The sequence below is a fragment of the Podarcis vaucheri genome (assembly GCF_965113315.1).
Source record: "Podarcis vaucheri genome assembly, chromosome: 2".
NCBI lineage: Eukaryota > Metazoa > Chordata > Lepidosauria > Squamata > Lacertidae > Podarcis > Podarcis vaucheri.
Window position 1 is genome coordinate 42,927,434 of NC_138760.1, and position 15,220 is coordinate 42,942,653.

The 15,220-nt window shown below is 42.1% G+C and overlaps 1 protein-coding gene across 9 annotated transcripts in view; it reads right to left on the reverse strand.

Annotated features, from left to right (window-relative positions):
• Positions 1–2,723: 2,723 nt before the first annotated feature.
• The window catches only part of MYOCD (myocardin), a 224,187-nt gene continuing 211,690 nt past the window's right edge, over positions 2,724–15,220 (reverse strand). For all 9 annotated transcript variants that reach the window (XM_082213806.1, XM_082213807.1, XM_082213808.1 and 6 more), the window contains 5 exons: positions 13,846–13,999; positions 11,659–12,609; positions 10,484–10,597; positions 9,562–9,619; positions 2,724–7,994 (listed from right to left, as the gene is read on the reverse strand). In XM_082213806.1, coding sequence (XP_082069932.1) covers positions 7,426–7,994; positions 9,562–9,619; positions 10,484–10,597; positions 11,659–12,609; positions 13,846–13,999 — 1,846 coding nt within the window. In that variant the 3' untranslated portion in view covers positions 2,724–7,425. The remainder of the gene's footprint in view (positions 7,995–9,561; positions 9,620–10,483; positions 10,598–11,658; positions 12,610–13,845; positions 14,000–15,220) is intronic.

A 15,220-nucleotide genomic window follows, 5' to 3' on the forward strand; every position in this document is an offset into this window, starting at 1 on the left:
CTGGCTTGTGACCCCTGATTTCCAACTCATGGCTAAACTTTCACCATTGAAAGGGTACGGGACAGTTTGCAGTTGTGAAGAGCTATTTTACATTGTTAATAATTATTTGTAATTTATCTCCATCAAACTTCTCATGTTTTCCAGTTGCATAGAAACTTCCCACAGAGCTCCAGGTATGACTTGGATTTCTGATATTAACCATCAGATCAAATAAGCTCCCCACGTCCCCATCAGTTGGATAGTTGGGCTTCCAAAATCATTACAAAGAGGATGCTAAATATGTTTGCTTTCATTTTTTGGATGAATTCGTTTATTAGAAGAATTTCCTAACACAATGGTAACTAAGAGAACTGGAATGTTAAGTTCTTAAAAGCATGTGGCAGAAAAAAGGAAACCTAGAGGTTAGATTGCCAGACGGGGTAGGGGGGAGCCCTTTAAACAATTATATTGTCATCTCAACTGCATCCAGTGTGATCTTGTCTTCTAAGTCACAAGGGGGAGGAAGTGGTGTTTTTTAAAATCCAAAGTTATTTGTAATCTCAGTAACTGTCACTATTTAACATGTAATACTAGAATTGTAAGGGAATTAACCTTTACCATTGAGTGGGTCAGCGATAACAAGATTCTGTTACTATAACCAGTTAACTTAATTTTCTCTAGTATACCAGCTGATTAATAGGATTTGGGGGCAAAAGCTTGGTCAACACCATAAGAGATAATGTATTGAAATGGGAACCAGTTGGGACCAGGGCCATTCCAAGACCTTTTGCTGCCTGAGGCAAATGACAAGTGCAGAAGCTGACCAAACTGCCAGGTAAGCACCCACCACCTGAGCGACTGTTTCACTTGCCCAATGGTAGGCAAAGTCCCTGGTTGGGACTGTTTTAATGTAGTAATTATTCATTGTAATCCACTCAGGTGGAAGATTTTCAACCTCATCCAGATGTTCCCAACCTCTATATGCCTATCTCCTGGCTTTTCCTCTTTGTGCCTGCCGAAAATTGAACAGTAATTAGAGCCCCTTTCATCTTGCATTCTATTCTCATGTATGTTAGCAGCGCATTTCCATTCTGTCAACCGCAAATGGAGGTAGCTCCTATTCAGGCTCAGTGGATGTCTGAGAGAAACTGACTGTTCTAGCATATTAATCATAGATTGATATATTAAGGGTGCAGCATTTATATTACAGTATATGTTTATAAAGATGTATAGTGTTCAGAAGCTGTGAAAATAGTGTAAGAACTGTACATTGTGAGCTCTGGTTTAATTTTTTTCTTGTACCATAGAAAAAAATGTAAAGTTTATTGAGAAGCTGATGTGCAGGGGATATTGCCTTATTGTCTGTAAGTAAAATGGAGTTTGACAACATGATAGCTTCTAAGAGCTTCCAACTATTTTATCCTCTCCTGGTTTGAATTCCTCTTCTATTTAAAATACTCTACATGGAATCAAAGTGTTAATGTAATAGGTTCTCCCCCACCCCCCGCCTGCAGGTCAGTTGTAATTAATCAAGGATCCGAATATGATCTTGCTATAAGCTCAGACATGATGATGGGGAAATGAATAAATGCAAAATGAAATTTAAAAATGCCATCTTTCTCTGGCCAAGTTTTCCTATTTATTAATGTTTGCAAGAAGGACCAAAAGGGATGGTGGGACTTTGAGGAAGAGCCCCTGAAATACAAGAGGCTCAGCTGATCCTGACCATTGTTTGACCTTGAAACAATTTTTTTACTCCCCTGAACCAATTACTTTGTTTGCTGTCTATGCATTTTACACAGTGGTACCCCCATGCTGACTGCAAGCTTTTTAATCTAGCAGAGCTTCCATCAGTAGAATGGGGAGGGGTGTGCTTTTTGTTATTCCCTCACAGTCTCCTACGCCATCTCACACACTCTTCTGAAGGGTTCCCCCAACCCTATGGAGTATGTTTTAGGGGACTTCAGGTTGGAATGAGTAATTGCCGAAAATTGCCTCTCACCCCGTTCTGCCCCTGGAAGCCTTTGCTGGATCAAAGAGCTTTCTATCAGCGTATGGGAGAAATCATTGGATAATATTTTTCATCTTTAGCTACTACTGTATTTGAGGTCTGACATTACCACATGAATGACCCAGTTACTTGGGTCATGCATGGCGTATAACACTTGTGCATCCTAGATTTGAATTTGCCTTTTGGGCAACAGCATCACGTTGCTGATTTATGTTATATTTGTAGTTTAACACAAAAGATCTTTCTCGTCAGTAGCCCTGCCCAACAAGGTAGCTGCCATTTGGGACTTTTGTTTCTTGTTCCATCTGTTTTGTATTTTTGTGTTACTGGTTTCAATAAATTCATTGAAATCATTTTAAACTAAATTCTCATACATTTTCCAGACCATTACTAGCCTCTTCCATTTCTATCATTTGGGGTGGGTGGGGGGAGGCATTTGTTTTTTTAAAAAAAGATTTTATTTTGTAGACCAGAGGGGGAGATTGCATTTTTCACTTCTCCTTTAGCAGTTAAATGACAAGAAGCTGCGATTTGACCTGTCTTTGAAGTTCACTGAACAAATTACTGACTTTCTGCCTAACTTTCTGCACATAGTGGCTTGCAAAGGTGAAATGAGAGATAAACTAGTCCAGGCTGGCCAGGTTTTATGGATAGAGCACTGAAGAAATCTTGGAATATCTACTATTGTTAAAGCTTGCACATGACAAAATAACTGCAAAACAAGCACTCAGTGTGACATCACAGGGAGTCTTTTAATTAAGTACGGCAGTGCTGATCACAGAGGTAAGGCATTGTGTTTATTTACAGTGTGGTTTTTTAATATATATATATAGTTGACAGCATCCCTTTAAATAAGGATAAAAAGCCCTGTACCGCATGGCAGTGTAGCACCTAAAACTAGTCTGTATTCAAGTGCTATTAAAAAGCCTCAATGGAATGACTTCTAACTTTTTGCATATTAAAATTAAGTAAAAGAAAACAAGCATGTGAAGGATTGTTCTATCCTACCAGTGCACTGTGTGAACATTTGTACAATAGAAAATTCATGCTTTAAATAGTGACCTTATAAAAAAACTTAACATTGTTTTATACAACATGCAGCAATATTAAAACCAGTTGTTCGTTCTTCCCCTACTTGACCTCAGAAGTTTAGTCACCCATATTGAGGTCTGCAGAGACAGCTCTCCTGGTCCAGGCTGTTCTTCAGCCAAGAAGACACACGAGGGCTCGTGGTCCTTTTTGTACTGTCTTGATTTCCAACAACTCCTTCCAGTAACACAATATTAAATACACTCATTTGGTAAATAGTTTTGTAATTAGCTTTGGTTTGCAATACTTTTACACAGTTTCAGGAAATGGCCAGATCCGTCCAAAGCAGCCACAAACTGTTTCTTACACATGCCCTTCCATACTGTGCGACCTTTCTGAATTGCAGTGCACAGAGGTTTACAGAATAAAAACACTGATGAATTGGCCAATACTGCAAAGTACCCAGCTAGCTAAGAAGAACAAGCTCCTCCTCTTTGGATGTGGATTCATAGCCGTTCTCTGGAAGACTTTGCATGGGCTTTTCACTCTGCTCCCTGCACTACAGGTGAGGCTGGGCAGGAAATCCAGAAAAAAGCAATGGCTAAGGCACGAAGATATTGTGGACTTGAGCATCCTGTGCGGTTAGTTCTGTGTCACAATACTGTAAATGGGAGCTTCTTTTCACAAGCCTTAGGCAATTAAAAGGTTGAATATGATGTCAATGAGATTGCTGCTTGTGTAGCGTAGATCACAGACAGGTGTGTTGAAGGAAAGGATGTCTTGGAAGAGGTGCAGCACCATGTGAAGGAGGCAGTAGAGGTTTATTTTGTAAGGCGATTCTTCACATTGGTATTGTGTGCATTGCAAGGTATCTGTTTGGTTCAGTTGAGTGCTATTGTCTTGCTGTTCTGAGGCGCCATTCTGCTGTAGTAGAATGTGCTTTGTGATGCTGCAGGCTTCCATGCTAGGTGTTTATGGCTGAATGCTTCACTCTTTTTGTGGGACATCAGCATGATGTCATCAAATTATCCTGTTTTTCCTTCTTTCTCTTCAGACCATTTTTAAAAGACAACAACAGCACGCTCCCCATAGCTGTAGATCACCATAGTACTATTCTGTCCTTTTTGTATGGATTTTATGTACACTCTGACATACTGGGCAGGTGAACCTGTTGCTAGTCATCTACTTCAGCACACTATCCCTATTAGTTTTTCCATTTGCACAATTTTGTAAGTATGGCTTTTCAAAGCATCTTTTTATTTGTGCTAGAACACTTTTGCCTATTTATTAGAATTGAAATAATCACACAATTGTACTTACATGAAAAACAATTTAACTCAAATTTTAAGAATTGAAATTGCTTTAAAAATTGTTGTTTTCTTACCATTATGTTAATTTTAAAAGTGCTGTCTTTTTTTTTAAAGAAGCCATAAAAGTAAACCATATAATAGAACTTTTAAAAAGTGGTTTGTTGTAAATTAAAGAATTAATTTGGCTCGTTCAGAATGGTCCCTTTCCCACTTTCATGCCTATGTCATGTCTAGTGGTGCGGATTACACATAAAACAAGTACTATATCCTCAACTCTGAGTGTGGAAAGTTTTTCTGTGTGGAAAAGACTTTCTGGAGAGTAATGATTGTGCACAACTAAGAGTTGCCAAATTGGAAGTACCTATATAAGTACCTGCCCTCCCCTTTCAACATATGTCTCACCTCCTGCTTAAGCTGTATTAATTTATAGCACCAATATAGTTCAAGCAAAGTTTCACTCAAGGGCCATAAACATCATAGCAGACTATTGTTTTAAAGGCTTATTCACCTGCTTAGCTAGTATTTTGCAGCATGATGCACCTTTGACTACAGCTGCCATTTTCAGATTTGGTTGCAACAGGAAGCAGAAGTTATTTTGTTTTTTAAAAATAATAATAAATCCTGACATATAGGGACCGGTTTAGTTTAAATACGCTTTCCATCACTGTAGATACAGTAGTGTAATTTGTTTTAAACTACCACCTAGCTTTGAGCCAAGTAGGATACATATTAAGTGCTGTTTGGACTTTTGCTTCTACATTTCTTTTGTCAGTCTCATAACTAGACTCAAGATCTGGCCCCCAGCCCCTCTCACCAAAGTCAACTATCTGCTTCCTATGCCCAACCACTCAGCATTTGGTCTACTGGCAAAAGTAAAACTGAGGGGAATGTAAAGGGTTTTGAACTTGCTAGAATGAAAGATAAGAAGGTATGTGCAAGGAAACAAATAGTAAGCTCACTGGGCATTAAGGAAATTACTAATAATCATTTACAGTCATACCTCGGGTCGAATGCGCTTCGGGTTGAGTGCGTTCGAGTTGCGCTCCGTGGCAACCCAGAATTAACGGAGCGCGTTACTTCCGGGTTTCGCCGCTTGTGAATGTGCAAACGCTCAAAATAATGTCACGCGCAGAAGCGGCGAAAAGTGACACGTGTGTGCGACATGCCGTCGCTAGTTATGTTTGCTTCTAGATGCAAACGGGGCTCCGGAACGGATCCCGTTCATATCTAGAGGTACCACTGTATAGGTAAATTATAACATTCAGTTGTTACTGTGGACATTCAGCGGTGTAGTGAGGATCTGTTGCTCAAGTGGATCTGAGTATAGTTTGGAATTGTGGCTGAGGGCTGGGCCCTCACTTTGTGGTATAAAGGGAGAACTACGGTTAAAATGAATGAAGGGTAGATATCTCAAAACATAGTGCTTTGCTCATAACCCAGACTTTGTTTTGTATATATAGCTGTGGAGTCATCACCTGGGTGAAGCCTACCCACATGTGAACAAAGGTACCCTACCAGGCAGGCAGCATTTGCATCTTTTTTTAATGAGGCAACATATTTGAGTGATACATTGCAATATTCTGGTCTGCCCTCAGGAAAGCGATGGTTAGGAGCATAATGAGTATCTGGTGCTTGGTATGAAGCCTTTGGGCTGGGAAATGGTTGCTGCGTAGCTGGGCCTGCTGTGGTCCTGCCTTGTACCAGCTAGCCTGACCTTGCCCTAGATGAAAACCTGGCAGCCTCCTTTTTGGGGTCTGTCCTGTGCAGTAACAGGTGTGAGCATTCTAGCAGCAGCTTGATGGTCATGTATGATACTGCATACAGATCTGTTGTGACATGTAGAGAAAACCCAGACTACGTTCTGTACCATCACTGATGGACTTAGATCTGGCAATATCTTAATTTAAAGACAGACAAAGGCCATAGGTTCAGGCTACAAGGGGCAGGTTGCCCAGTTTCTTCCACCGTGGAAGAAATCTTAGTCGTAGATTTGCAACCTTCACTTGTTAAACTTTGTCACTTTTTCAGATCAGTTCTGGGCAACATATTATTCAATATTATCAATTTATTCAAGACTGCCTGTTTATTAAACCGAATAAATTATTTGGTATATGAAGAGGCATGTGAGTCCTTCAAAGTGTTTTTGGAATTTGAAACAGAATTTAAACTGGTAATCCTTTCCATTTTTATAAGTTACGATTACTTTATTGCTTGTTGTAAATTTATTCATGACAATCTGATACACTCACAGATATTTATATATAAGAATATGGTTGGTTTTAATAGTGGGTGTTGAAATGCTATAGATTTATCTATATCAAATTATAGATGTGTTATATTTTTAATTTAATTAAGAAATGAGCAAAGTACTTATGAAAGGAGGAATGTACCCTGAAATAGAAAATTGATAGAAGTCACCCCAAACTTCTAGTCAATTAAAAATCCTTCATTTATGTACTTGCTTTTTATATTACTCCATGTTCTTTCCAAGCTGAGTGCCCACCACATAAACAAGTCAGATTGCTTTACTTCTATTTCAAGTGCCTTTAAAATTGGTAAGACAGGGCAGAGAGAGAGGAGTGTTTAGTGAAAGGATGGCTTGGAGGTTACTGGTCTGACAATGGCTTCTTCGTGAGCTGACTTTTTTTTTAAGTCTTCATGTATATAATCAGGAGGAAAGGCAGTGGCTGCCATGCAGTGTGATGGACGCTGTAAGCGAACCAAATTTTTTTCCACAGTAGGCAATAAGAGACAATATAGCAGAACCTGATCCAGATGATAGATATGTTAGGGATGAAATGGATGTGCATACCAAACATAATTGTGCTGCAGAGTCTTTCTTGGAAGAGGTCTGGAAGCTACTAAAGTTAGCTGTGCTTGCTGAGGAGGAGACTCCTGCGCCAGAGATTTGCTTTGTGGTGTGTGGGAGATTATCTGGCAATTTCATTTGTAATATGGGAGGGGAATGTCCTGGGAAAACTGACTCCAGTTTCTTCTCCCTGGCTGTCACCAGAGCTCTCTGATAAAGTATCTGAGTCTCTTTAATGGAAATCTGTTTGTGTTTAGCTGCATCCCCACATATAAGGCTTATTCTGTTCACCACTGTTGTAAATGCAGGTCCATGGTACTGTTCAAGTTGAGATCACTAACATCTAAGAAATCAATGTTGAAGATGCTGGGCCCAGTGGTGGTGAGGGAACCGAAACCGTTGGCTGAGCTAGGCGGAGTGAGGTCCAGCCATTCCATTGTTTCCCAAGGAGACTCTGTGAAGCTCATGTGCAAACCAGTTCCTTCTCCAGAAGAGGGAGACAGCTGGGTCTCCATGGGCGACAGGGGAGTGGGCAGGATCTCGTGGGGTGTCAGCAGTTCATCGGCAGCTTTGTTGGAAAATCCTTCCATCACCCCTTCAAAGTGTGGTTCTTCACCCACTTTCAGTAGGGTGATTTCACTCGACCGCCCCAGAGGGCTGTGGGAATTTAACAAGATTTCCAGATGACTGTCGTTGCTGCTAGGGCAGTGTTCAAAGGACAGCTGACCTGAGGGGCCTTGCTCAAATGAAGCAGATGTCTTCAGTAGCGAGGAAGTGCCGGAGGTCCCCGAAGACACTGTTATCTGAGGCACCTTCTGAAGGCAAGGGCGGTCCTCTTTGGCATTTGCAGGCATTTCTGTTTGCAAACAAAAAAGGCTCATCAAGAGCAGATCTACAACATTACTATGCCGTGCACCCCAAGCCACCCTACAACCTGAAATGTTATAAAACATCTTGCACATCCATGATTACTGCCTGTCAAGACGGCAGACTCCTTTGTCTACAGTATGAGATACCCAATGGAGCAATTCGCTGTTGCTGTCAGAGAAGTGTGTCCTACTTTTCTTTTGGTTGGATATAGCTTTATGTGATGCTATGCTAGAGTAACTTGGCATACCAGGAATCTACTTTGTGGTTCGGTGAGCCTGTAAGGTGTAACTAGGAATGCCTGGGTGAGAAGAACAGAAAGATCGCAGAAGAGCCAACAGCAGATTGTGGTCAGGGAACACAGTAGGTGCTCCATCCAAGGACCGCAGGAAGGAAATCAGTAGAAGAAGTTATCACTAAGTATGTGTGTGTTGGCAAGGACTTGTTAAGAGGGAAAAAGATGAGCGGATGAGTATGGGACGTCCTACAGCAACTAGAATCTTAATACTTCACCAAACCATTATTAGGCATTACAAGTATAAAACATCGATATATAAAATTAAAAATATATACAAATAAATAGACATGTAAACTATATAAAAATGGGATTTCTTTCCTTGTGATTTCTTCCCACTAAATAGTACCATTCACCACTCTAAGAGATACTGTTGACCAAAACTCAGCCACCCTTGCAGTTACTTCCGGGTTAATGTCAGACAGATAGATTCCTGTATGCTTATATCAGATTCTGATTGTTAAGACCACACAATCTATTTTAGTGCAAGGGTGGCTAAACTGTGGCCCTCCAGATTTTGGGCTTCATCTCCCATCATCGCTGACTGGGGTTGATGTGAGTTGGGGTCCAGTGACAGTCTGAGGGCCACATCTGGTTTCTTAAAATAAGCCATCAAGAAAATGCACTTTGGGAGCGGCACTTTCTTTCATGGGCTATGACCATGGCTACATTTAGCAGTAGGCATTGGACTCAAATTATGTCTTACTATGACTAGGGGGTAAGGATGCAGGTGGTGCAGGTGGGTTAAACCACAGAGCCTAGGACTTGCCAATCAGAAGGTCTGCAGTTCAAATCCCCTTGACAGGGTGAGCTCCCGTTGCTCGGTCCCTGCTCCTGCCAACCTAGCAGTTCGAAAGCACATCAAAGTGCAAGTAAATAAATGAGTACCGCTCCAGCTGGAAGGTAAACGGCGTTTCCGTGCGCTGCTCTGGTTCGCCAGAAGCAGTTTAGTCATGCCAGCCACATGACCCGGAAGCTGTATGCCGGCTCCCTCGGCCAATAAAGTGAGATGAGCGCCGCAACCCCAGAATCGGCCATGACTGGACCGAATGGTCAGGGGTCCCTTTACCTTTACCTTATGACTAGGGGAAATTCTCTGAAATTGCCATTTTGGGTACCACCCTTCAGTCAATGAAAAGCATTGGGGCTAGGGGTTAGTGCAGACACAGCGATCACAGTGCACCCTCTTTGGGCAGCCAGAGACTTCGCTCATACTTGCTTTGACCAGAACCAACAGTCTTGCCTTAGGGATATCACCTACCTCCAGTTTCAATAAGCACATCCAACAGTTCATCCATTTGCTGGCTTCGGGTCATCTGCTGCAGCAAGAAAAAAGCAAGGGATGTTAGGAAGTTAGTACTGGAGCCACGCACTACTATACTAGAAAAATCAGCTTTGATGGATAGAGAGAGATGCTTTCAAAAGAAAGCTGAAGCCTCATACATATAAGGATGATAGAATCTCCTTGACAGTCATGTTAAATAAACAATGATTCCTTAGTAACTAGTTGAAACAGGTCTCCTACAATACTTGAGCAGTTTTTTGTGCGTATAGTAGGCTGTTATGTTTTACAATTAATACCGTTATAGTTCATAAAAGCCTCAGAGAAGCAAGATCAATAGCCCTCCCAAAGTGGAATGAAAACTCCCTCCTTCACTCAGATGTTCAACCTGTAACTAATGTTACTTAGAATAAAATCCCACCACATTCATTGGTACTTACTTCCTAGTAAGTATGCTTACGTTGGCTCCTGTTAACCCACACAAACTTTGTGTGACCCACTGCAATTACCTCTTTAGGGGCCATCCTGCAGTGCTCTTGTGTGTACTTTTTTGAACCAAGTGTTCAGCTGTAGCTTGCAAACTTAGTTCATTCAGAGATCATTCTGTTTCTTCTAAAAATTCAGATGGCCCTTCCAACAGAAGTCACCTCAATCACTTCAGCTGCTTATTCAATGTCTGAACAAATAAGAGGTTGAATGAATTTGCATTTGCTTTTAATCCAATTGACTGTATATAACTCTTTCTACAACAATAAATTCAGTTTTCAAGGCTGTCGGTAGTCATCTGCTTTCACTCATAGGTCACACAACACTCTCAAATCTGCGATTGGCTTTGATGTACATAACAATCAAAGCAAGCTATCTACAGCCAAGGATAGCCTACCAAGCACCAGACTGTTACCTGTTTCACAGCATCAGCGTAGGGTGGCGGCTGCTTTCCATCTGGGAGGGCAGCATTTGACTTGCAAAAGCCAGGAGACAGAATGGAATACTTCTGACTACCTTGTGCTGGCACCTGTGTGGAACCAAAATCAATCACAGGGATCAAGCCAAACTTGGGCCAAGTCTGCTATTCAGCAGTTGCCTCCATAAATTTACCTCTTGCACATGGGAACAAATCAACAGTCAATGAGGTGATCTCATTGCAAATCCAGTGGAAGCATGAGAAAAAGTCAAGGCTCCGGAAGCCCATCTCCCTTGCTGTAATAACAGTTTTGCCATTGATAATGGCACTTACAAAGTTCTGCAAAGGAGTTTTGAAATAATATTGAATTTCCTCACCCACTAGTAGAAAACTGCAGTAAAGGCTGCCTGGTTTAGGGCAGGGGTGAGCCAACTTTTCCAGCAGGGGGCCGGTCCACTGTCCCTCAGACCTTGTGGGGGGCCGGACTATATTTTTTGGGGGGAGAATGAATGAATTTCTATGCCCCACAAATAACCCAGAGGTACATTTTAAATAAAAGCACACATTCTACTTATGTAAAAACACACTGTTTCCTGGATCATCCGCGGGCCAGATTTAGAAAGCGATTGGGCCGGATGCAGCCCCCGGGCCTTAGTTTGCCTACCCATGGCTTAGGTGATATACTTTCTTTTGAATGGGCAGGAGAGAGTTACAGGGACACCAAGGGTGGTAATTAAGCTGTATATGTGGAAGAGTGGGTAGTGTCCAGCTTCTTAATGACTTCTGAAAAAGTTGAACCTACTCTGCTTATGTGTATGCCACCATCCTTGAAATGCCGTTCTGCAACTTGAATGCAAACCAACAGATGTATATTTTAATCACTGGAAGATAGGCAATTAAACTCCTCCTTTCCTGTTTGGTATTTCATCAACTGAGAAGCAATAATAGCTACAGTAGGTAAACTGGGCCTGGACACATGGAACACAGCCTGCCAGTTTTGAAACATTGCACTGCCCCCCAGTCTGATTCTGGGCACAGTTCAAAGTGCCTTTGAAGCTCCGAGCAGTTTGGAATCTGGATAGAATGGGAGCTGCTTTAACACCCTCCCTAACTCTGCACCCCCCAATAATAATAATAAAATTAATAATAATAATAACAAGTAGCTTTCTTACTGGAGCTGTGCGAAGATGGCTGCTGGGCTGTGGAGAGCTGCTGCGTCCTTCTCCCTGAGTGCTGGGGGACACAGAGAGAAGGTAATGGCTGTTTGGTGAGGGTGGAAGGCTGATGTGTTGCGGACTCTTTGCTGCCTCTAGTGGAGAATGCTGGGGAGAGCACTGTGGGCTTAGGAATGTGGAGGACAGTATGCCGCTCTGTCCTGACGGTTCCATGCAATGGCTATTTACAAGATGGGGCAGCTGAGGTGTCCCACAGTTTCTCAGTGTGTCCGAGTTGCTAGCCTGGCCTTTCAAGGGAGCTTGCTTAGAGGCAAAGGGACAACTGGACGCTGGGTTTTCTTGCTTGATCGGAAAGCCGAAGAAGTGTGGAGAGGGCTGCTTCTCGTCCAAGCCGTGGCTCCTTTTGCGCTTCTGCAGCTGCATCCTCAACTCTTCCACTTGCCTCTGCTCTTGCTGCAGTTTCCAGGTCAGCTCATTGATGACCTTCTGCTTTTCCACCAGCATCTTGTCTTTCTCTGTGTCCACCCTTTCCACGTCGAGCTGGATGCCAGCGCCGTTCATGCTTCCCATCAGGCTTTCTTCACACCCGCCTTGCACAGGGGAAGGGTGCAGGACAAAATGGGGGGAAGACATTGGTCCTTCGTTGAAACTGTCTGGCAAGGAGCCATTCACCGATAGGTCTGAGGAAGCTGGGGAGATGGGGGGAGTAGAGCTGGTGCTGCCAAAGTGGTAAAAGCCATTGGACAGCAGGCTGGCCGAAGACTGCGACTGGTAGCTGGAGAGAGAGTTGGTTGGTGTCACTGGGAAGGTGACGGTGGTTATCTCATTGAAGCTGGGCACAGAACTCCCGTTGCACTCCTGGAAGGGCCGCAGGCGTTCCATCAAGGCCGTTTTCGTACCTGATACAGGGAGGCCCCTTATTCGGAGCTGCTGCCTCAGCTCCGACACCTGGAATGAAAGCCGTTTAGTCAGTGGCAAGGCCGCTTTTCAGTTCAACTTTGTGGCAAAGTAGCAACCTGCTTACAGTGGACCCTGACCCAAATCTAAACCAGAGATTATTTGCACGGACAAAGAGTTGGGCTGGGTAAAGTTTGGGCTCCAAAATGGCTGCTATTAATTGGACTGGATACATCAGTTTGTCCCTGTGCTGCTTAGCACAACATTACTTGGACATCTCTAATTATTTCTATTGCCTTAGGTGCTATGCTGTCCAAATTAAAATTATGCAAGTTGTAATAAGCCTGGAGTGGGACTGAACGTGTGCACCCAGGGCTTATTTTTCAGCCGGAATTCAGTTCAGCACCTCTCAGGTGAGCTCCGTTGCCATTCTAAGAGAACAAGGGAGACATTCATTGTGAGTTCTGGCACCTCTTTTTCTAGAAAAATAGCATTGCCTATAGAATTTGTGGCTGGTTTTAACCTGGGCTGCCCTTCTTACATTTTAGATATAGACAGAGCAGTGTTTCTTGAGAAACTTGGGGGAAAGAGAAGGCATGCTTTCCAGTCAACCACCATTACTCCTGAGGATACTCTCCTGTCCCTGCTTAGGAGCTGCAGCCCTTTGGGCACAGGCAAGTCCCCCAGATGAAGACTAGGCAGAACATCAGAGCTTGTTGAACTTCCCATTACTTTGCTTCCTGTGGATGGCCTATATTTTCAGCAACAGCTGCCTGAGCTTGTGCCTCTGGCACGTGCCTGTGTGTATATAAGTGTTCGCTTAGGGAACTTGGTTTCAATTGATTTCTTAACGTATGTTATTTTTAATGCTTGAGGTTTTTTCTTGTTCCAGGGTTGCCTTTGTGTTAATTTTGTTTTAATTTAGTGTGTTAGTAAAATAATGGTTTGCATTCTTAAACAACGAATATTATTGAAATAGAACTGGCTCTGCCATCTGTTTTTAAACAAGCTACAATGTCCGATTTTATTAGTTCTAAGTCAGCTTTGGCAAATAATAATTTGGTCTCTTCTCTACAGTCCACTGACCCTAGTTGGTCTGTTGATCTTATGGTGGTGTTTGACTGCTTCAATTTATGTGATATTTGAATTTTGATTAATTTGGGATATTGACCGAAGTGCATGTGTTAACCATGTGTTTGCTGGAGGAACACACTGCCTCCACATGCAGTTTCATATACCACACAGAAGGTTTTACACTTTTCATCAACTTTTGCATTCAGTACTCACTTTTAAATCATCCAGGTTGGATGGGAGAGGACCTGGCTTGAGAGACGAAATGCAGGATTGCCCTGAAAAGCTTCCCTTCCCAGGGGAAAGAGGGCTGCTGGCAACTGTCGATGGGGAAGAGTTTGAGGTTTTGGCCATTTGCTCATTGGGTTGCCTGTAAAAAATAAAAGTGCAGAACATTTTCCCCCTTTTGTTTTCTTCTTCTTTTTAAATATCAGTATTCTTACTTACTTCACCAAACCTTTATTAGGCATTACAAGTACTGGCCATCATAAAACATCCATATATACAAATAAAAGCCATGTAAAATATGTAATTACAAGAATTATCATTGGGATTTCTTCCTGCTAAATAGTGCCAGTCACCGCTCTAAGAGATACTATTGAGAAAATCTCAGCCACCTTTGCAGTTACTTCTGAGTAAGTGTCAGACAGATAGAATCTGATATTTTCATTGTGCCGTGATGTTAGACTTCCCAAAAAAGGAGATAGCACGTGTTTACATAGCTGGTTGTACAATGGACAGTAGAAAAGGATATGTTCTACAGTGTCTGGCATGTTCAAATAACATCTGCAATGTCTATCATTTCTGGGGATGTTTAAATATCTGCCTTTGACAAGAGCTGAGGGGGAAATGTTCAGCTGGGCTGGAATTATTAATTTTGAGATTTAAGTGACCCTGTTATCTGGTGTATTTAAACCATAGAACTTGGGGGAGCAAATTTTATTTACAACTTATTCGATGAATGTCCCTTAATCTAGTTTGAATATTGCAATAAATATATTGCTCACTTGAATTATACCAGGATTCCAAGTCAATACCAATAGATCTAATTTTGCTATGTAAGAGCTGGAACGATCTGGATGTATAAGAGTTCTTAAGCAAGTCAGAGAGCAGACTCAGAGGTTGGCAGCAAAAATGGCAACGCAGCCAGTATTTTATAGTGCTAGCCTTCATCCAATATTCCATCATGTGTACACCTAGTTCTGCATACATCGTCTCATACTTGATTGAACTTAGGAGCCCCAGGATACATCTCAAGAAACTTGAGTGTATCTTATCTAAATCACTATTATATGCTTCTATCCATATTGGGATCCCAAAAAGTAGCTGGGATGACACTTTGGCTTGAAAAATCTGAATAGCAGCTGGTATAATTTGGTCACCTTTCTGAAAATAAAAGCGAGCTATTGCTGAGGAGTTACACTTTGCCTGTTTTATAGCACTTGTGCGATGGGTTGACCAACCTGAGTTGCTCTGCAATAAAATTTACTGCATCACCACTGTTGTCCTGAAGGGTACAATCCTGCTGAAGTTTGGAAGAGTTGACCACACTTAAAAGAGAGAGGCTTTCTCTCTTAAGCACACACTTTAA